The 23628-nt window shown below is 37.5% G+C and overlaps 1 protein-coding gene and 1 non-coding gene across 4 annotated transcripts in view; both read left to right on the forward strand.

Moving 5' to 3' along the window:
* The window catches only part of LOC111804091 (uncharacterized), a 30028-nt gene extending 8367 nt beyond the window's left edge, over positions 1–21661 (forward strand). For 2 of the 3 annotated variants that reach the window (XM_087118540.1, XM_087118539.1), the window contains exons 4-25: positions 4763–4928; positions 5037–5137; positions 5227–5299; positions 5396–5531; positions 8062–8222; positions 8896–9020; positions 9095–9194; positions 9764–9860; positions 11970–12021; positions 12259–12360; positions 12451–12597; positions 12711–12873; positions 12981–13208; positions 13303–13457; positions 14944–15072; positions 15458–15575; positions 17891–18086; positions 18265–18376; positions 18497–18651; positions 19091–20561; positions 20675–20869; positions 20976–21661. In XM_087118540.1, the coding sequence (XP_086974666.1) occupies positions 4763–4928; positions 5037–5137; positions 5227–5299; positions 5396–5531; positions 8062–8222; positions 8896–9020; positions 9095–9194; positions 9764–9860; positions 11970–12021; positions 12259–12360; positions 12451–12597; positions 12711–12873; positions 12981–13208; positions 13303–13457; positions 14944–15072; positions 15458–15575; positions 17891–18086; positions 18265–18376; positions 18497–18651; positions 19091–20561; positions 20675–20869; positions 20976–21446 (4653 nt within the window). In that variant the 3' untranslated portion in view covers positions 21447–21661. Of the gene's footprint in view, positions 1–4762; positions 4929–5036; positions 5138–5226; positions 5300–5395; positions 5532–8061; positions 8223–8895; positions 9021–9094; positions 9195–9763; positions 9861–11969; positions 12022–12258; positions 12361–12450; positions 12598–12710; positions 12874–12980; positions 13209–13302; positions 13458–14943; positions 15073–15457; positions 15576–17890; positions 18087–18264; positions 18377–18496; positions 18652–19090; positions 20562–20674; positions 20870–20975 lie in introns of those variants that run through there. The other variant, XM_023688795.2, reaches the window with a different exon arrangement.
* Positions 11011–11108, forward strand: LOC147787902 (U6 spliceosomal RNA). The gene has a single exon (XR_015412652.1). It is a non-coding gene; the product is annotated as a U6 spliceosomal RNA (small nuclear RNA).
* Positions 21662–23628: the final 1967 nt, after the last annotated feature.

The raw sequence follows: 23628 nt of genomic DNA on the forward strand, positions 1-23628 counted from the left end.
CTTAAAACGATTTTTCTTCTGAACTTATCTCCTGTGTCTGAGTGTGTTTGGGATTTCCCTTTCGCAAACTCTCGATTTTCTGCTCTCAAATACACTCAAACACAGGAGATAAGTTCAGAAGAAAAATCGTTTCAAGGGATGTTGAAAAGTTGTGCATAGAGAGATATAAAGGGTCTATGAACGTTTCCAATTATGACAATAATTGTCTCGCCGGAAATCACGCATTTTCCGGCGAGAATAAATGTTGTAATTAATATATTATCATATCATTTTTGGAACAAAAATCTGAATGGTTACATTGAAAATTTGGACCCTTTCTTGATTTGTGCGTGTCATCCTTGTGTAGGGGCCAGTTGGTATCGCATTCCCTTTCAAAAACTCTCGGTTTTCTGCTCTCTCAAACACACTCAGACACAGGAGATAAGTTTGGAAGAAAATCGTTTCAAGGGATGCTGAAAAGTTGTGCATAGAGAGATATAAGGGTCTATGAACGTTTCCAATTATGGCAATAATTGTCTCGCCGAAAATCACGCATTTTCCGGCGAGAATAAATGCTGTAATTAATATATTATCATATCATTTTTTGAATAAAAATCTGAATTGTTACAACTTTGAAAGTATTTCAACATCTTGAGACCTAGGACAACTAAAAGATAATTACGATCTGAACAGATTTTCTAAGGTTTGGCACAATGTGGGGCTAACTGACCGTTAAGCGGACACAATGTGAAACCCAAAGTGACTAAAATGTTTGGTTATCCAGATCTTGAGAATAAGATGAAGAAGAACGTACGACTTGAGACACATATCAATCCCTTATCATGAAGCGTGAGGATGACATTTGGACTTTGAATTATCATGGGGCATTGATTCTTTAATTTTGCTTAGCATGGATACGTGACCCTTGTTTCTTTCCTAGACCGCCTTGGGCATTCTGCCTAATCATAGGGCATTGTTTCACTTTAACCGTGTCCATTTCTATGTCTCGAACAAGTCCTCAAGGATATTCTCTATAATGTTCATGTGATGCCTTTTTTGTCTCAAGCTCATACTTCCCAACTTATGGGGAATATTATGCAGTTGAACCATCGGGTTTAGGGCATGCAAGCAATTATACTCAAGTCTTTTGGCTTCAACCGAAGTCGTTCTAGCTAGTCACTAGCTAATATCTTGTTTTTCTCGAGACTCACATTGGAGAGTGTCTGCTTGCCATGCCTTGAACTCACATGTCGACCCGTTATACCATTTTAGTGGCAAAACTGACAATCCATACCTTACTCACAACTTTAGGTACCTTGCTTTATGATTGTTCTCTTACACTCCTATATTCATCGTCGTGCTTATCTTCTAGCACGACCTTCGTTATGGTACTTTAGAAGGGGTAGGCTCTGCCTCTAATGATAGGGATTGCCTCAAGTGATACCACTATTCCATGTCGCACAATCAAACTTGGTCTATCTACTAGCTATCCAAGCTAGGATGGTTTTCTTTACCACGAGACCCTAGGTCTCTATTTTCTTTAGTCGGGTTCCATCCTTTAGACATGGTGAAACTTGAACGTCCACTCTATTCCACTCCACTTATTCAAGGATTTTCGGCGATTAGTCAAGTTACCTGTTTTCGAGTACGGGCGCCCTATTCTCTAACGCTCCCTTGTGCCATGTTCCACATAGGCACCGGTTCTGGCCACCATGGTCCTGGTCATGCAGCAATGGTGTTCCATTTAGTTGCCTTCGCTACATTCGTCATTGAGATTCTAAGGACTTACAATCTGTTTTTCTTTTGCTTTCACATCTTACATCACCTTGCGTGTCTAGGTTCATGGTGCATCTCCACTTAGTTCTTAACAAGCCTAGACACAATTATCTCGATTTTCTTGTGGCTATATCCTCAAGTATTCTCTTGGGGCACTGAATCCTCACTCGCTCACGCCCTCCCAATAGGGCTTGCTTGTTGAACCCTCATTGTCCTAAGCCCTTTCTAAGACCGCAATGATGTTGCTGGACCCACTCCGGTCCTTGTAGCTATTTTTGAGCTATTGGAGCTTTTCACCTTTTGGTGCTCTTTCCGAGGCAATCTAAATCCCGAAACTTTCCTTAAGCATAGTCCTCTCTAGCCTAACCTTTGTCTCATTTCCCCCTATCTTGAGCAATGACATCACCCACTCATGATATTCTTATCTTCTCTTACTTGATGAGCTGTGGTTATGTTCTTCTCGTCAAATGTCGGTGGGTCATGCTTGCAAAAGTCTCTTAGATATCTTGACCTCCAGGACATTCTAACGTTGTTCTCACTGTTTCCGTTTCCGTGTTTTGCCATAATGGCCTTGGTCAGAGATTGTAGCGTAATGGCATCCTTACCATGACGGAAGCTGGGGAATCTACTTGCTCGAACACTAGTCCTTGGCATGCATTTGCTTATGAGGAGTCACGGATAGGATTGGACCCGGTCGGGGCCTTACCTCCTCTGCTACTACATGAAGAACCTCTTCAAGTTCTAGGGTCCATAATGTAACCTCATTCAGTAGAGTCTGGTTACTAGATAGTCCAACCAAAGTTTAACCTAATTAGGTTCATAAACTTAACCAACATGTGCATGCGATTCAATTGGAGTTAGATTGTATTTACTACTTACTACTTACATATCTATCGAGGTGAGGTGTGGCTATGAGTTGAGTTGTAGGGACCCAAACGATTCCCAATCCAGGAGAAACTGTCTATAGGACTTGATCAACCTAGGGCTTTGGTACCAATCTGTAACGATCTGCTTTTCAAGGCTGTCTATCTAGGAAAAACTGTTTATGAATTGCCACGTGGACTCAAGGGTAAAAGAGCGGTAAAATTTTGCAATTTTGTAAAACGAGGAATATAAGAAAATTAAAGCCAAGCTTAAATAGTAAACTAACATAAAAAGTGTTAAAAGTATAAAACGTGGTCGCGAGGTCGAGAGAAATCAATTTATAAAATAACACAAGTTTCAAGAAAGCGGCATTAAAATAATATTAAACCAAGATAAAAGCTTGATCTAGAGGTCCCCCCCGTAGCCACACAGCTTTGTGTGGTCCCGTTGTTTGACAATGATTTATGACCCATCTATAAACAAAGAATAGCAAAAATGAGTATAAGAATACTCAATAGGCATCTACTTGTAGGCTCTCATCGAAACTTCTCATACTCAATGTTTCTTAAGCTGTGTGCTGGATCATAGTCCTATAATTGGCTAATTCCATGACTTGAGTTCAAATCTAGCCGTCTCAAACTCTTAAAGTTCATCACTAGCCCTCTCAGATTAAGATTCATATGTAGCCCTTTTAGACTCTTAAGGTTCACATCTAGCACTCTCAGGCTGGTAGGATTCATATACCATACTAACTCTTATTCTAAGGGTATAAGTCACCCATGGGGTTGTCTTAAGGTTTCAAGGTGTACTTAGCCTCTCGTTTCATAGTTTTCAAGGTTCATCAGGTCATTGAGCTTTCTGCGCATAAGTCGGGGTGCCTCGTAATGTCTCGAGGTCTAAGGAAGTTTAACAGGTACGGAGGAGTCGTTGCTCGTAATAGGTGACCTCTCAATCTACCTATAATTCCATATGTGCCTACTACTAAGTACTAGCCGGAAGCTCCCCTAATGGCACCTGTCAATGCTCCCTATTCTTATGTCATTCTAGGCTAGAATAGTGCAAGGCCAGCTCCCCACTCGGCACAACCAGAGCTCCTTCAGTAGTACTCTCTGGCGTGCCACAGACTCTAAGTGGGTAACATCGCATTCCTATAGGATAAGTAGACCTTTACCCGTTGAGGTGAGTTCATGATTAAGGGTTGCACCCTAACCGTCCTTGCATAGATCTAGTCAATCCATGATATCATAACGGACCCTAAAAGTGGCTGAAGGACCAAGGAAAAGTAAAAATAGGCTACAACTCGCTAACAAATCATGCATATTATCTAAGGCACATAACATTTAGTCCATGAGTCAATCAGGGCATGTATAGGTATTCTAGCCTCCTAACATACTTCTAGGGGCATAAGTGGCATTAATTCATAAACCATACATCTCCGCACAATATACATGCATATTGAGCAAGGTACGACAAATCATAGCATGCCATAGTCCTAACGAAGCATTTAAATCCTTCATAGTCAATTTTTGCATATCGGAAGTTCTAAAACATGGATTCTAGCTAAACGGATCAAAATCCATAATTCTATAGACTTAGCTATCCATTTTCATGCTCAATTCATTCATAAATCATGCTAACAGTCCATATGTTCGAGTCCTAATCGATTCCTAGAAGTATTTCTTGTTAAAAATCCAAATGGTGACTTACTTAGTTGTTGACTTCTTAGGCTTAGTTCGGGTCTTCAAGATTCCTCAAATATACCCTAAATTAAGTCAAAAGAATAAATTTGGTGAAAACAACTCGAAAAACAAACTCCGGAAGGCTTAAAAAACCATAAAAGAGGGATGAGGTCAAGGAAACTGACCGTTGACTGTATGGTCATGCTGACCCTCTGCTGACTTCCAGTGATGTCCTCCGCGTAATGTCACTAACCTCTTTCTTTTTTTCCTCTTTTCTTCTTTTTCTTTCCTTCTTTTTTTTTTTTTGTACATATCTGGATATTACAGTATCTATTCCTGATTCACTACGTATAATAGCTGGTGGACGGGATTTGTAGTAGAAATACTGTAAAGAAGTATGAATGCACGTTATGTAGGAAATTGTTTAACCCTAGTTCATCTATATCGTACCTTCCCTTTTGTAGGATTGCACAATTAGATCTTGTGACTTTGACTCAGAGCAAACTTGTGTCTTGCATTCTCCTGAAAAGAAGATGGAACAGATTTCCTCTAATACAGAAGTACATCTTGCTTTGACACCCCTACAACCTGTTGTGTTTTTTGGATTCCACAAAAGAATGAGCGTGACAGGTCAGCTACTATCAATTAATAAATTTTCATATTCTTTGGGATTATGCCTTTTTATCTTGTTAAGACTCATTGCCCGTGTAACTGTCGAATATTTGTTGCTACTGGTAGTTGTTGGGACGGTTGAAGGGGGTAGGACACCAACAAAAATTAAGACTGACTTGAAGAAACCTATTGTGAATCTTGCATGCCATCCTCGCCTACCTCTATTGGTAATATTTGTATCCTTCACTAAGTTTTAAATATCTTCTTCTTTTGTCTTATATGATACTCTAAGGTTCTGTTCTTCTTTCCCATACAGTATGTTGCTTATGCTGATGGTTTGATTCGAGCATATAACATTCATACTTACGCTGTTCATTATACTCTGCAACGTGAGATGATAGTAGATTTTTCCTTTTTTCTTTGTTAGTATGGTGCATATTGTATTTATGAAAGTAACAAATGTTTTAATGTCATTTTGCACTCAGTTGACAACACTATAAAACTCATTGGTGCTGGAGCATTTGCATTTCATCCAACGCTGGAGTGGATTTTTGTTGGTGACCGTAGGGGTACACTTTTGGCTTGGGACGTTTCAACTGATAAACCTAGTATGATTGGAATGTAAGTCATTATGTTTACATGTTCCATTTGCATGATTTACATGCCAACAAATTGATTAGATTTGGCCATCTTCTGGTGCATCAATAAGAAGTAGCTTATTTATTCTTGACATTATTGCTAGCGACATATTTAAATTGGTACTCTAGAAGTTCTAACTCTTAAGTAGTTACAATATTACTTGATCCTAAAGGAGTTTGTTATGTTTAGTGAACATAGTTCTAATTCCCTGAATATCTTAACTGTATCATTGTTGGATCTTTAGCTTGGTTCTGCCATTAAGCATAACTCTGGGGGTTCTGACAGGATTGCTCATCTCTGCATCTTGTAAGGGTTTAATGGGGCATGTGCAGTTTTAACTACTAGATATGAAAGAAGTTCACGTTCTAACAATCCAACTAGAACTTTCTAAGACCTCTAGGGGGTCATTACTACTACATGCATGATACAGAAAATTTCAAGAATAATTTAACTTTCTAAGACCTCTAGGGGGTCATTACTACCCTCTTCATAGTTAGGTTGTGACATTCTTCCCGCTTAAACTAGTCATCGTCCTCGATGACTTACTTGGGGGATAATCATTCTGTGGATTGTGACACTATGCAGTGACAGACATGCAACATGAAGTGGATGACTCTAACGAGTGGGACTTAAAACTGATTATTATGTAAATGTTTTGTTATGGTCATCTTAGTGGACAATTAACCTCATCCTACAATAGCCTCTCCCAACTATTCGGTATAGCAAACTCCTCTATAGACTTACCCCAACTGATGGTTAGTTGACATCCAGTTAGTGGAGCAGAGCCTCAGTGTACTAGGTTACTAGATATGAATTGTAAATCTGTGTTGTTCATAAATTCTGGTAAATGTGGGATGCACACATCAGTTATGGTTGGAGGGGTAGTTGCCACCGACTATCATATCAATCATGCTATAAGTGAGATCCCACTACATACTCATCATGTTAAATTATGAAACTTTCATAAACATCATTTATAAAATCCTCATCCATCATCACATAAAAGACACTCAAGCTATCATACAAAAACTGTTTGGCAAAAAAATATTTTTTCTATTGTATAAAAACGGTTTGACAAGGTGAAATATATTATTAAAAGAATCCCAATCTAGCTCTTAAGTGTTTCTAGTAGAATCTCAATCTAGCACTTAGTGTTTTAAAGTCATTTGGCCGATCGGCAATTCAAGGTAAAAAAAATCACAGTTGGCTCAACCAAATATTCTCAGATCAACCTAAAATAAATTTCTGAAATTAAACTCAGTTATAACCCTTATTGGAAATGATTAAAACAAATCCTTGCCCACTGATTTTCGCTAAAAAAAAAACTAGATTGCAAGTGATGATTCTATTTCGCCCAAATTAATTTTTCAAGAGAAGCAAAATACTCGCATTTAAATTTCTCAAGGGAAAGGGTTGCAAGGTGTCAAAACTTGATTTTTGAGCTACTCCAAACATGGATCGCGATGTGGACTAACGTGGAAGAGTTCTGAAGATATGGTAAAATTTTTCGCTTTTAAAAAGAGGAGGACGCTGAACATTGAAAACATAATAAAAACATACAAAAGTACATACATATATATTTGAGTTTAAATACAAAAGAGGGAACGATACTTAAAAGACAAGACTGGGTCAAAAGTGTACAAAAATCAGAGGAGACATTCTAACCTAGACTATCTCTATGGCCTCTTGTTCTAGACCGCTCTCGCCTCGACCAACATCTAGTCATTATCTAAAAAACAGTAAAGAACTAGAGTGAGTATAAAATACTCTGTAAGTTGCCTATTTGTAAGCTCTTTATTGTATCTATAGGGGCAGTTAAGATTCCACACTCAAGGTGCAATTGAGATTCCACACTCTAACATGATGATAAGGCATATATGTAAAGGTTTTGATCTGGGATTCTAAGTCTTGAGGCCTTGACCAGTCTTATGGCTAAGTTTTGGCTTATGTACTTATGTGGTCCCTCGTCCCTTTCAAGACGGGTTTAAGGAGAGTGGATCCGATTAGGCTGTCCACTTCCTTTTCTACACACAATACAAAGCGGAAGTCCTGAACCTTAAGCACTCCTTTTGATAGACTGCTAGGTCATATGGCTGGTACTAACATCATGAACATAGTAAAAACTATATCTAAGGTTCAAATTAGGATTCAGAATCGGATTCGGCTCTTAACTGCCCTGACATTCGCCTTCATCCCCTTGACATGGTCTAATGCTCAAAGAAAACAAAGATATCCTATCCTAATCGATGTTTTGGGGAGAAGCCACTTTTAATTTTCCAGGTTGTATAAATAAAGTTGTTACTTTACCTAGCCCTTCTATAGCTAGAGTCTCAACTAGCCCTCAGACTACAGTAATTTAAATGTTCATCTTTGCTTGAAATGCTGGATCCATTGGGTTTTTTTTTAGTCTCTTCAAGAGTAGATGTCATTTATTGCATTAATCACTTTAAGTAGTTTTCCTTTTAAACCTTGGAAAATATCATAACAGTCTTCTTTTTCATTGGAATTTCAGTACGCAAGTAGGTTCTCAGCCAATTACTTCAGTTGCTTGGTTACCAATGTTGCGGTTACTTGTAAGTCTCTCCAAGGATGGTAACCTCCAAGTTTGGAAAACACGAGTCATTCTGAATCCAAATAGACCTCCCACGCAAGCAAATTTTTTTGAGCCTGCAGGTGATATTATTGAATGATTTCAACAGAAATCTATTATTAGGATACATATTGTTGATTTGTTGAATTAATATTGGTTTTTTGTTGAGGTCTTCCCTTGTGGAAGTCAATTACTGACGTGAGTTCTTATTATTTTTTAATATAAGCAGTTGAGCTTTTTTCTTTAATACTTTTTGTTTATTATTCGATAGAAGAGTTGACTAAAGTTTTTCTGGTGCTCTATGCATTTTTTAAAACATTTAAAGTTTTTTGGTATGAATATTCTTATTCCATCTTTGTTGTTTCTTTACTTGATTCTGCCCTTGGTGGAAGTTGTATGGCTTATGGTATGCTCATTTTGCCTCTAGTAATCGATATCGATTGTTTTGATTGTGACAATCATTAGTTTGTTTATTATCTTCTTTTTCTTCTTCTTCTTCTCCTTCTCCTTCTATTGTGCTTTTTGCCCAAAGTGTCCGTGATCGATCAATTTTGGAACAAGAAACAAATTTTTCATTAATGCCTAAAAGAAACAAAAATTGATTAAAAAAAAAATCTCGTTGGGTGAGAAGAAAGCAGAAAAATGAAACTTACAAGGGAATATGAAGACAACCCAATCAAGACAATTATCATTCCTTTTTATGTATTTGTCGTACTAACTGTTTTAATTTTCTTATATTTATTTATGTTTTGGCAGTGATTGAATCAATCGATATACCTCGCATCCTTTCCCAGAAGGGTGGAGAAGCAGTTTATCCCCTACCGAGGATCAAAGCATTAGAAGTTCACCCTAAACTCAATTTAGCAGCATTGCTGTTTGCAGTTATGTGAATTGATGGTATAGAGTCTTAATTGTTTGTTAGTTTTCAGAAAGATTCACATTTTTTGGTTGACAGAATGTGTCAGGTGCTGATACTGTAAAAAATAGGGCTGCATACACAAGGGAAGGACGAAAACAACTATTTGCAGTTCTGCAAAGTGCAAGAGGATCTTCTGGTAATCGGACTCCTTACTGAGCAAACTTTGGGCCATATGCTTTCAGTTGGGTTCTCATGGTGTAAATATTTTGCTCCTTTCAAATCTTGCATTCTCTCTTTTCTTTGGCCAATTGGTAACTTCCACTTGGCTCGGAATTTGCCTATATTCCCCTCATTTTTATAATTTCATATCTTCTATAAAATGCATTGTGTTCCTTATTAAAATAGTAATAATAAACAAGTGTGTTGATCCTTATCGTACTCTTGAAAGGCTTCCTAATCCTGGCCTAACTTTCCCAATGATTTGTAGATCTCCTTAAGGGAAGTTGTTAGTAGGTTGACATTATTTTAAAAATGCTCTAACTACCTTGACCAATTGTAATTAGTTTACTGTGGTGTACTTCCTGTTTGCAGATCCAAAAATAGGTTAATGAAATGATATGCACACCTTTTCTAATTGATGTTATATTGCCTTTTGTCACGCCCGCACAATTTGACGTTCCCATAAATCATAGAAGCTTTCTTCTTTTTGTAAGCGTGCCATCTTCTACACGTCATGTCCAACTTATTGTTGTTTGGCTATTACAGCTTCTGTTTTGAAAGAAAAGCTTTCATCCTTGGGTGCATCTGGAATATTAGCTGACCATCAACTTCAAGCGCAACTGCAAGAACATCATCTGAAAGGGTGAGCTTATGCTTTTTTTACTTGATTGAGAAAAGGGAAAAGGCTATGATCTCCTTTACTTTTTTTTTGATACTTTGATCTTAATCTTTGATGAAGCTGAAAGTAAACTTTTGAATTTTTTAGACATCTGTTAGGTTTAGAGTTAAGAAACATGATTTTTGTTAATGAAAGGGGAACTCAAGTAGTGAAGCGTTGGTGAATGGTACTTCAAGGCACCAGTACATTTTCATTTGTTTAAATGGCAAGGTATGGCGCAGTTCCTGAGTGGTCACTTTTAAAATAATGAATACTCTCTCTCTCCCCTGTTTTTTTTTTCTTTAAAAAATTATTGGGCGATGCTAAATCCCTAGAGTAAAAGAAGTCTCAAGTAGTTGTTGAGTTCTTTCATTCACTACTGTTTGCATGCTTTTTTTAACAAAGATAGAAAAATGCTCAGGGAGGGAGTACAAAGAAAATCAAACAACCAAATGAAGTAAAAATCTCCAAATATTACAAGAGCCACAAAAAAAAAAAAAAAAAAAAAAAAAAAAAAAAAAAAAAAAAAAAAAGAAAAGAAAAAAAAACATTGAAGATCAAAACGGCTAAGAAGATCTTGACAAGCCAATGAGCTGAAGCAATAAAACCAATCCCATCAAGTTGCGAAAGCTGTATCTACTGCCAAGAAGAACAGAACATCCAGAAACCTTCGATGAAAGCAAAAAATCAACGAAAATGCCTGTCTTCAGTTTGCAAGATCACTCTTGTTGACAGAAACAACCAAATAAAAAGCTTCGTAACTGAAAGGAGCTCAAAAAGCAAAAGAGCAACATTAACTTTCCCAATCAGAACCTTTTCATGCATGCCACCTCACGTGATTGGACTGCAAACACACTACTCAACCAAACATAAATCGTTTAGTGAACCGGAAGCCCTCCAACCATCTTGATGGTCGATCCAAAGAAATCTAGGAATTCCAGAATTGTCTGGAATAACATTATATTCTCATTTTTCAGGTGCTTTGATGGAAGGATTAATTTTTTTCACTATCCATTAAGAGAACTATGAAGGCAATGAAAGGTCACAGCCATTTTAAAAAACTCCACTAATCTTCTTCTTCGCATGATTCCTTTGATGACCCTTCGGCAATGAACCAATCCCTTCCTCATCTATAGTTCCTTCTTGGACACTAGATATAATTGGAACGATACAGAGTACATTTGGCTCCTATGCAAGGTGACATGCATAATTCAAGAAGTGGTCCACATCTCCTCCTCATCTATACTACTAACACTGATATTAGAGTCATCATCAGATCTTTCATCTTCCAAGGTGCAACTATTTACTTCTTACTTTCGGTTGAATCATTTCAATAGACAAAGGATTATGCACCCCTGAGTTTGATGATTTCCTGAATTCTTCACCAGCAGCTAACTTCAAAAACAGAGTACATAAATGACATTTTAAAATTTCAATTTTCTTGAAACAAACTTCCTCATTGAAGGCACAATTCAATTTTCTTCCTAGAATACCATTGGATAAGAGTGGTATAGGGGCGTGACCCTGGATTTGTGGCGGTGGGGTCCCTAATAAAGGGTTATTAGAAAAAAAAAAAAAAAAAAGGGAAACCAGATAGAGATTTTTAATGTAGTTTACCTATAATATTGTCGGATAGAGATATTTTATTTTATATTTAAATGAAAAACAATGGTTCCTTTATTTCATTCCTCTTTTTTGTTGAAAAGAAATGAAAAATACTAATGTTGCATGTCCTAAAGCTGACACTAGTGGTTACTTCTTGGAGATTATTTTTGTAATCCTCAAGTGGTTGGGTTTTCTCCTTTTTGTATTTTCATTCATCAATGAAATAGTATACCTGTTTCCTCTCCAAAAAAAAAAAAAAAAAAAAAAAAAAACTTTAAACTAGCGGTACTTCTATACTTGCGACCATTTTTGGCTTTATCCAACGGTATATTTTTCTTAGTCAAAGTTATTTATTTTTATTTGTTTTTGAATAGGAAACTGAAACCCAAGTCTGTAACCAAAGTTGGTCAAACTTTTGATTGTCAAAGTTAGTTTAAACTGAGGATTCTTGGATAACTTTTTGATTATTTTATTTACCATTTTGGGCAGCCATAGTTCGCTTACTATATCGGACATTGCTCGGAAGGCTTTCCTTTACAGTGTAGGTTACATTCATATTTGTGATTTTTATGTGTTATATCTGCAACGTTAAGTTCTGAGTTAAATGTGAATGTTTGTTCTAGAAAGTGTAATGGTCTCTGATGGGGTTTTTTTATCCAAAATCCTGGAATTTTGTATGCCCTTTTCAGAGTATATATATATTTTTTCAATTCAACTCTTCTATTTATTGTTCCTTTTATTTAAAGAACTCTTCTGTCTTTCTTGTATTATTTTCTAGCATTTTATGGAAGGCCATGCAAAAGATACTCCTATTTCTCGGTTACCTATCATCACAATTTTAGATACTAAACATCATTTGAAGGATGTTCCAGTTTGTCAGGTATCTTTTCCAGTGCAATGCTTGTATTGTAAGGATTAACAAATATACAGTGTTTTCTTGGATATCTAACATTATTGTAGAAAATGACAGCCCTTTCATTTGGAGTTGAATTTCTTCAGTAAAGAAAACCGAATTCTTCATTATCCTGTTAGGGCTTTTTATGTAGATGGTCAAAACCTCATGGCACATAATCTATGCTCCGGATCAGATAGTATCTATAAGAAACTTTATACATCGGTAATATTCTGACTAATGTATTCTTTATTCATTATCATGTAATGTTCGTTTTATCCAAATCAAAAGGGGGTTTGCTCAAGGCTTCTAAGGTTGAAATTTTTTTTATCTTGCAGATTCCAGGGAATGTTGAATTTCATCCGAAGTGTATTGTTCATAGTAGAAAGCAGCGTCTATTTCTTGTTACTTTTGAGTTTAGTGGGGCCACAAATGAAGTTGTACTTTATTGGGAAAATACTGATTCTCTAACAGCAAACAGCAAATGTACCACAGTCAAAGGTTTGCTTTAATATGTTCAATTTTTTTCAAGGCATTATGGTAAATTTATGAGAAATACAAGCATGATTAGCAACATAGTTGAATTGCTACATGTTTGGTGTCACTAGGTCGAGATGCTGCTTTTATTGGCCCCAACGAGAATCAGTTTGCTATTCTAGATGATGATAAGACTGGACTTGGTTTACATATACTACCAGGAAATGCTTCACAAGAGAATGACAATGAAAAAGTTCTTGAAGACAACCACAGTACAGATACTAATAACAATTCTATCCGTGGACCTATGCCATTTATGTTTGAGACTGAAGTGGATCGTATTTTCTCTACTCCATTAGGTAAATGAGTAGACATTATGTATTCATCTATTCACTCCTTATTCTATTAAATTGGTTCCATGAATGCTGATAGATTAATTCACTGCATTTGTAGAATCAACATTGATGTTTGCATCTCATGGGGACCAGATTGGCTTGGTTAAACTGGTTCAAGGACATCGTAATTCGACAGCTGATGGTAACTATATACCAACGAAGGGTGAAGGGAGAAAATCAATTAAGCTGAGATTAAATGAGGTTGTCCTTCAGGTAATCAGAACTGCACGAGCAGTAAGAATTTGCCGTTATGCGAGGATTTTGGTGCTTTTGGTATTAGTACTAAAGGGGAAGCAAAGGAGAATATTCTCATTTATTATTATTATTATTTTTTTTGTGGTACATGTATACACACACACACGACATATAATTTAAGTTTGTCATGGAAATGATGCAGAAAAAAGCGTTATCCTAAAAAATTATGACATTGACTAACACAAGGCACCTGTAAGGACTAGGAAAATAGCATTTGAATCCATTTTAAATATGAGATTAACCCAGAAAAATCCATTAAAAGAATTTGAAACCAATTTCAGTAGTTAGGGGCAAACATATGGAACAATACAAGAGCAACAAGCTATTAGAGTACATGCTATTGAAGTTGATGTGAATGAAATTACAAAGTTGATGCTGATAAAGTTATTTAACAACTCCCCAATTGGTGCTTAAAGTAATTAGAGAGTAGTTACAGAGATATTAGATTTGGTCAGTTGAGACACCAAGTAGAAGCAGGAAAATAAATTAAATTCCTGAGGCTTTCTCAGAAATTTCTGTAGCATTGAAAATTCTTCTACTGCAAACTTCCTGAATAGAGTAGCAGGAGTGAGATTGGGGTTTTGGTAGGAATTGAGAATTTTTCTGTGTCTTATTGTTGATGCCTAAACCTCGCGAATCATTATAAAGAGACTGAATTAACATTCTTGGGATGAAGAACTTCTTTAGATTTCTATAGAAGTCTAGAAAAACTTGAGAGAGCTGGTTTGAGTGGCTATGGCACATTCGTGTTGTGATATATATATATAGAACTCAAACCTGCAGCATATCCCTTATGCATCAGCATGTGGGTGAGGCACCCTATTTTTCAGGTAGTATGCGTGCCTCATTTGTAGCAATCAGCAACAGTACTTAGTAGCACTCTTGCACATTCATTAATGGTGGTCCTCTTGGGATTGTGTATGAAAATAACTACCTCCTTAAACTGGTTTTCCTGATCTGAAACTTTAGGTCTTGTTAGATGGAGAATGGAGAATGGAAAATGAAGAAGAAATTTTAATTGCTTACAAATCCTAATGCTTGATACCATGATAAGAAAGTGGCAGCAAAGGAGAGGATGCTGTCTTTCTCCCATTTGTGCGATCTATCCTGTTTAAGGTTTTTTATTTATTTTTTAATTGACAGGACTATTTTAGGGGAAAAAAATCTATACTATATTAGAATGATTAAAAGATTACTCATTAGCCACAGTTAATACATTAAGTACTATTCAAACTGTAGCAGTTATATCACATACCCTGCCCCTCAACTTGAGATAACTGAAAAAATTAATAAATCAATAAGTTAAATGAATTTGTTTGAGATATATTTTGTCACAGGGCGTATAGTCTTCAACTGAGTAATCGACTTTTAAAAGAATTCTTCTTCTGGAGACCGATCATTTTCTAGGACACTCATGGAAAAAACAATCATTTTGTTTTTGCAGGTTCACTGGCAAGAAACTCTTAGAGGACTTGTTGCTGGAGTACTAACCACCGAGAGAGTGCTTATGCTTTCAGCTGATTTTGATATCTTGGCTAGCAGTTACACAAAATATGATAAGGGAATTCCTTCAATATCCTTGACATTGGTTGATAAGATGTTCTTTGTTTACCTATTACATGATACAAGACAAAATTGTACATGTGGCTGAGTTTTATTTTTATTTATTTATTTATTTATTTTTTGTTCCAGGAATAGATCAAACCTGTTTTTGGCAAGCTTTAATTTATTACCAAGTTAAAAGTTTGATTATTAGTGGGAAAATAATGTTGGAGAGCAGTTTGTATTTACCTCAATTCTGAAACTCTTAGGAAATGTGTACCATTATAAATAATATTAATCAATACAATATATTTTTGAAACACGAGTTAGGCCTTTTGTAATGCTTAGAACTTAGTTCACAAATTGTGACCTTTTCTGCTCAAAAGAACTTGTTGGAATACTTAACTAATGTGCACTATCGATCCCTGTTGTGGATTGGACCTGCGCTCATCTTTTCTACTGCAACAGCGATTAGTGTCCTTGGCTGGGATGGAAAAGTGAGGACCATTCTTTCGATCAGTATGCCTTATGCAGGTGTGTTTCACAATATAGTTGTTAATTTTCTTTCTTTCTACTGTATAATTTGATAGACCCCCCCGATTACTAAGGTGTCTACATGTAAGAGAGGAAAGAAGAGGAGTGAATGAATGAGGGGCAATTATAGGGCCCAAAGTTTTATGATAGTTAGAATGGGCTGGAGAGTTGGTTATTTAGGGTGATGTCTGTTTGGGGAAGGGTATCATTTTGCATCATTTTGTATTCCCTGCGAGAATTAGGAGAGGTAGGAAGCTTTCTAATTTCCTTATTACATTGTCATCCGATCATAAATAAAATTGTTGGACAAGGCCTATCACTTCGGTATCAAAGCAACGATTCTTGGGAATGGTGGGGAAGATGGAAGGAAGGATTGACGAGTTAGAAGAAAAGAGGTTGAGCGTCAGACAAAAGCAAGTGGAAATGGAAACAGTTTTCCGGAATGGAAACAAAAAATGAATTCGTTCTTTGCTGAGGTAAGTGAGAGACAATTGGATTTGGATGTAAAGGTGGATGTATAGTTTACAGTCATCTTTGAAGAAGTGAAAGCAGCTATCTCTTGCACTGTAGGGGGGATTCACATCGAGAAAGGGGGAATTAGCACACCTAATATCCAGAAGTCTGCTCTTTGACGATGGCTGAATTGATTGAGGATGATGATAGGGTCTGGCAAAAGAAAATTCTAGGGGCTACATTTAGTCTCGAAAATTAGGCTGGGTAGGGTATGAATGCATCTGCTACGGGCAGGTCAAGTGAGTCAAATAATTCAACTGCCTGATCATTTACATTTTGTTGTAGTCGTGGGATTAGAGGATCTTGACAATTGTGACTTCAACGAATTCTTCGAAGTGGCCCTTCAAGAGACTCACAGAGAGTGAACTCAGGCTCAAGATGGAGAAGGTAATCTACTTTAAATGTGGTGATAAGTACACTCCCGGCTGCCGTTGTAAGAGAAAGGAGTTGCAAGGGATTGTTTTGCACAATGGTGAAACAGAAGGGAATAGAGAGGAGCTTGCTCGTGAGGAATGCTAACTGAATTGCGCACTGATATTGACGAGCAAATGAAACCATATGAAATGGCCAATCTCTCCCTTAATTAGATGATGGGGATTAAATACACCCATGATAATGAAAGTTTGAGGGATGATTGTAGGGCAGGACGATGTGGTGTTGATTGATAGTGGAGCTACTCATAATCATTGAAGAAATCGTTAAGAATAAAACATTGCTTGCTTCTCCATCCACAAGTTCTGTGGTTGTTCTGGGAACAGGAGGTTTCGTTTGCATGACCAGCATATGTCAAGATGTAGTTCTCACAATCTCTGATCTAACTGTAATATGTGACTTTCTTCCTTAACCCCTTGGTAGCATTGACTTCAATGGGAATTCCTTGGCTAGTGATGCTAGGAAAAATCCAGTTCGATTGTTGCCAATTGGAGATGGATTTTTGAATTGGAGGTTGGTTGGTTCAACTACGTGGTGACCTTAGTCTGGTAAAATCCCAAGGGTCACTGAAATCTATGATGAAGGTCGTGGACAAAGATGACCAGAGGTTGCTGGTGGAATTTATTATGCTCGAACCATTGTTTGTGGAAGTTACCCCAGTTGAGGTGCTGGAAATCTTATTAAAATTTGTGGCTGTTAAAAGCTACCTCCAATATTTTGCAATGACTACACCAAAACAGTGGTTTAAATGTTTACTTTGGGCAGAATTTAGTTACAATACTGCATATCATACCGCGGCTTGAGTTTCCCCTTGAGGTCGAGTATGGCCGTTCACCCCATCCTACATTATAATGATTTGATTTTATATTGATGATGTTAGTGTGGTGGCTGAGGTTGACATTCACCTCCGTAATAGGGAAGCCATGCTAAGAAAGTGAAAGACTTTATTCTGAGCTTAACTGCGAATGACTAAATATGCCATTGAAAAGTGCTGTGATGTTCAGTTTGTAGTCGATGATTGGGTTTTTGTTAAGTTGCGCTCCACTGTCAATCTTCCTCTTCCAAGTACAGGCATCCAAAACTGGCACCAAGATTCATTAGCCCATTCCAGATTCTGGCAAAAGTCGGGCCGGTAACTTACAAATTGCCCTTATCACAGGGGACAAGTATTCATCCTTTATTTCACGTTTCTGTACTTTGAAAGGCAGTGGGCACAATTTCCCTTCTGTTCTGGATAATAGATAAAATTGTTGGGCAAGGCCTACCATAATTCGTACTCATAATGTATTTATCTATGATGCATGACATAACCATACATATTCTACCTTTCTTATACAAGTCTGACCAGCAAATGTGTTACTTCTGTGCAGTTCTCGCTGGTGCTTTGAATGATCGGTTATTGCTCGTGACTCCAACAGAGATAAATCCCAGACAGAAGAAGGGAGTGGAGATAAGGAGTTGTCTTGTTGGACTTCTTGAACCTCTTCTTATTGGTTTTGCTACAATGCAACAACGATTTGAGCAGAAGCTTGATCTTTCAGAAATACTTTATCAAATCACATCAAGGTTTTCTTCTTTGCATCTGCAGATATTTTTAGTTTTGCGGATATGCTGCCTTCTTGGTTTGGACCCCTAAATAAGATCTTTTAACTCTATATATTTTTTCTAATGGATTTTTGTTACCTTATCTGTGTTGAATTCATCTGAAGTTATGAAATCTAACTTGTAATGTTACTCCATGAAGATTTGACAGCTTGCGTATCACTCCAAGGTCTCTTGATATTTTAGCTGGTGGTCCTCCTGTCTGTGGAGATCTTGCAGTGTCCTTGTCCCAAGCTGGTCCACAGTTTACGCAGGTGAGTGATGGATAATATTATTTTGTCTCACACTTCCGTACCTTCCAAACCTCTATCCTAATTATTATTTTTTATATTTTTAACCAAGAACTTTCTCCACCTGTTGCTCAATTAACTCAGGTGCTGCGGGGTATATATGCTATTAAAGCCCTTCGTTTTTCTACTGCTTTATCCGTTTTAAAGGATGAATACTTACGATCTAGAGATTACCCAAGATGCCCTCCAACATCGCATTTATTCCATCGGTTTCGACAGTTGGGTTACGCATGTATCAAGTATGCAGATAAGATCATACTTCTTTTTTCGTTTTCTTTGATGCATGCATGCTGATTCAATACCTCAAAATTCATTGGTCCTGAGTACTTAGTGTGCTTTAGCATTCCTCCCTTTAAATTTTCTTTTCTTTAATCTCTTTTTCTTTGCATTTATCTTTATCCCATTGTTTGAATTAATTTTCTCACTTGGAGGGCTTGGCTGCTTTTGGTCTCATGCTACTTTAAATGCTTCTTAAAGAAATCTAATGAATTGTGGTTCCCTGTCTCCTTTAGTTAACTTGTGAAAATTTCTTTTTGCTGCTATCGTTTCTCTTTTCGCTTTTCTTCTCTCCCTTTGGGAAGTGTATCTCTGAATAATTTTCTTCCTTTTCTTCCATGAATGAAAATTTTGTTTCTTATTTTTTCCTTTTATAAAAAAATGACTGACTTAAGCTTGCAGGTTTGGTCAGTTCGATAGTGCCAAAGAAACTTTTGAAGTTATAGCAGACAATGAAAGCATACTTGATTTGTTTATCTGCCACCTTAACCCCAGTGCATTGCGTCGTTTAGCTCAAAAATTGGAAGAGGATGGCGTAGATTCTGAACTGAGACGATATTGCGAGCGAATTTTAAGGGTCCGCTCTACAGGATGGACACAAGGCATTTTTGCAAATTTTGCTGCTGAGAGCGTGGTTCCCAAAGGTCCAGAATGGGGTGGTGGAAACTGGGAAATCAAAACTCCCACCAATTTGAAGGCTATACCTCAATGGGAACTGGCTGCAGAAGTCATGCCGTATATGAAAACAGATGACGGTTCTATACCTTCGATCGTTGCAGATCATATTGGTGTTTACCTTGGTACGGTTAAAGGTAGAGGTAGTATTGTTGAAGTAGTAAGTGAGGATAGACTGGTCAGATCTTTTCCACCTGCTGTTGGAAGTATTGATAAGTCCACTGCGCTTCAAATACCTTTAGCAAAATCCATTTCCAATAAATCCAAGGCATCATTTGATGGTGAGTCAAAGGATAATTTGATGGGTTTGGAAACTCTTATGAAAAAATCTTCTAGTTCAGCCTCTGCAGATGAACAGGCTAAAGCTGAAGAAGAATTCAAGAAAACAATGTATGGTAATGCTCATGATGGTAGCAGTAGCGATGAAGAGAACGTTTCAAAAACTCGAAAGCTACACATTAGAATACGAGATAAACCTGTTGCATCTCCAACAGTTGATGTGAAAAAGATCAAAGAAGCTACGATGCAATTTAAACTTGGGGAGGGATTTGGTCCACCCATTAGCAGAACCAAGTCATTGACTGGTAGCACTCAGGACCTTGTGGAAACTTTATCCCAACCTCCTGCTACAACTGCTTTAACCGCTCCAATTGTTTCTGCTGCCTCGACTGATCCTTTTGGTTCAAATTCATTCATGCAACCTGCACCAGTGTTCCTGCCTTCTACCCAGGGCACGGGCACGGGTGTGGGAGTTGCGGCCAGACCCATTCCGGAGGACTTTTTCCAAAATACAATTCCTTCTCTTCAGATTGCAGCTTCCCTTCCTCCTCCTGGAACTTACCTTTCACAGTTAGATCCAGCGTCCCGTGGCGTTGAGAGCAACAAGGTCGCTTCCAACCAGGCCAATGTTCCTGAAGTTAATGTTGGCCTTCCAGATGGTGGTGTTCCCCCTCAAGCCACCCCTCAGGCCACCCAGCAACTGGCTGTATCGTTCGAACCAATTGGATTACCTGATGGGGGTGTACCACCACAATCCTCGGGTCAACCCACTGTCATGCTGCCGACAGTTCAGCCAGTTCAGCCAGCTCAGCCTTTACTTTCTTCACAGCCTCTTGATCTTAGTTTCCTAGGACTTCCAAATTCTGTTGATCCTGTAAAGCCTACTCCACCTCAAGCGGCTTCTGTGCGACCTGGACAGGTTCTCAACTATCTACAATTTCATCTTGCCTCTCTAACTCTAACAGTAACGTTTCATTTATTGTCTTTTTACTTTTTTTCTTTACCATCTTCAACCTTAATTTCGTCATTCAGGTTCCCCGTGGTGCTGCTGCTTCTGTATGCTTCAAGACTGGGCTAGCACATCTAGAGCAGAATAATCTTTCAGATGCTTTGTCTTGTTTTGATGAATCTTTTCTGGCACTTGCCAAAGACCATTCTCGAGGAGCTGATATTAAAGCTCAAGCGACCATATGTGCCCAGTACAAGATAGCTGTGACTCTTCTTCAGGTAATCATTTCTGAGGTCCTTCAGTTGTTCCCTAATTGTTTTCTAGCTAATGAAGTTTTGTAAAGTAGGAAATAAAGCAAATTCCTTGTGATTGCATTTTGTGCAGGAAATCGGAAGATTACAAAAGGTACAAGGACCGAGTGCACTGAGTGCCAAAGATGAGATGGGCAGACTATCACGCCATCTAGGTTCTTTGCCTCTTCTGGCAAAGCATCGTATAAATTGCATACGAACTGCTATAAAACGGAATATGGAGGTTCAGAATTTCTCTTATTCTAAACAGATGCTTGAACTTCTGTTCTCTAAAGCTCCTGCAAGTAAGCAAGATGAGTTGAGGAGCCTCATTGACATTTGTATTCAAAGGGGTTTGATGAACAAGTCCATTGATCCACTGGAAGATCCCTCAATGTTCTGTGCTGCCACCCTCAGTCGATTGTCGACGATTGGTTATGATATATGCGATCTTTGTGGCGCTAAATTTTCGGCTCTAACCTCTCCTGGATGCATAATATGTGGCATGGGAAGCATAAAAAGATCAGATGCTCTTGCAGAACCTGTACCTTCACCGTTTGGCTAAAATTTTAGGCACTGCCTCCAGATGAACTCTCAGGTATTGGCCTTCACTCAGTTTTTTCATCTTTTCCCTCCATCCTTCGCCCCCCATTGGGATTGTTTGCTTACAATTCTTTATTTATTTGTAGTTAGTGATTGGAAGCGTTGGCCCAGTTTTGTACATTTAATATACTGTTATGAGCTTAAAGCCTATAATTAAATGATTTTCCCCCTCTATTAGCTTTTTGGGTTGGATTTGGGGTCTTGGGGAATCGGGCCCCCTCGGAAGGGGGCATTCTTCGCCCTCCACCTAAGCTAATCTGCGTAGGAAAGGGCCCGAAGCCAATCCCAAGAAACAGTGAAACTTCATATGGTCTTGGGGAACGCTAACAATATTTATGGTTTAAAATTGGACCATACTTTATGTAACCAATTGGACCATACAAATGTTTGTTCTGTACAACATTCGATATTGAACGGATTTTAGAAGTTCATAGCACCAAAGTCGTAATCATTCTATAGGATCAAATTTGTGGGAATTATACAATGATCGAAGAGATGCATATGATATGTAATATTAAATTGTTCGATAAAATAATAGAACCCTTTTAGTTGAATGGTTTAAAAAGTGGAAATAAGCTTAGAGATACGAAGTTCGTGTTTGTTTGAAGGTTTTCAAATATGATGTCTAGGAAAAGTTTCCCATTATTTTAAGAAAAGTTTCCCATTATTGTGATAAAATAATGTATAATAGATTGTAACAAATAGATAATAAATAAGTAATTCTCTAATTTTGTGGAAATATCAAAACATCTCTGGATTTTAGTGTCAAAGAACTCTTAAAAGAATCTAGAATCCTCTTACAATGTTGATTTAGAAGTTCAATAGACAAAAAACTCAAATTTTTATGAACTCAGTATTTTAAATTATTTACTTTCCACTAAACCATCAAAATTATTATTAAGTTCCTCATTGTATTATATAAGTATTGATTCATATGAATGATCACCTTGAGCATTATAATCTTTTACATCATTGAATAGATCCATTGGCAAACAATTCGATACTGACAAAATTATCAAAGAGTGGTGTTCTTTATTTCTATTCAACAACGTACGAATAGTTTCTTGATTTTGATTAAGGGATTGTGGAACCCTTTTCTGACTCATTATTAAAGATCAATCTTGAACCTGACGGATCTTGCCTTTGTATGATATACGAAGTATCGGATTTCACTAAGTCTATTCGTAGGAAATTTCAAACCATACCATTTGTACTTACTTCAACAAAGGAAGCGCGGGCTTCTTCGATAGAAGAGTTTTTTTTTGTCTCGGTCCATGAAAAATGATATGCAATCCAATGTGTAATGAGGATCGAGTACCACAGCTATAAATATCAATTTATTGATTTTGTCAACTAGGTCTCAATACTTGTTATACTTTATCTTCATATTTGAATTTATAGTACTTATAACATTGTCCACATTCGGGCATGCTTACACTTTTGAGTGAATAATGAATGAAGTTCACCCCCGGATTCAGAGCAAATTTTCCCTCTTACTAAACCATGGGGAGCCCCGAGTAGTTTACCGGGCAACTTGAGTTGTAGTCATGATACCCTTTCTTAGCGGAAGATCGAAAAAAATTGATATCTTCATCACGAGACTGATCGGATCTACCATAGACACCCGAGAGACCTCCACAAGGCAGACTCAAAGAGTAAGAGGACAACATGCAAAAGAGTGTTGCTTTCATTTCTTTATTGAGATTGAAATCAAGTTCTTTAAAAAGGGGATAGGTATAATGCACACAGGCCAAGTCAAGAAAAGGACTTCCTTATTAGAAAGATGAATGAGATTGATTGAAGGAGGTAAACTCGGTCTCACAGCTTCGCCCCTTTCCGATTCCTTTTCACCTATTTATTCTTGAACGGATCTTGATCCTTATTCATCAAGGAAAGACGAAACATTAATGAGAGTGAACTCCTTTTCCTATTTGTAAACTCCTTCACCTTCAAACACTTGATAAAGCTATTTGAAGAACCTTCACCGATATGACCTTCCCTTATTTTAGGAGGTAAAGCCGCTAATTCATTGACTCTCCCTTCTTTCACTCTTTCACTCGGTAAACTCAATCACTACTGAACAAACCTGATTGAACTCTTTAACTCTATTCCCTGACTGACCGGATTGAATTGTAAACTCCTGA

This window comes from Cucurbita pepo, chromosome 16, assembly GCF_057944985.1.
Source record: "Cucurbita pepo subsp. pepo isolate OVF chromosome 16, ASM5794498v1, whole genome shotgun sequence".
NCBI lineage: Eukaryota > Viridiplantae > Streptophyta > Magnoliopsida > Cucurbitales > Cucurbitaceae > Cucurbita > Cucurbita pepo.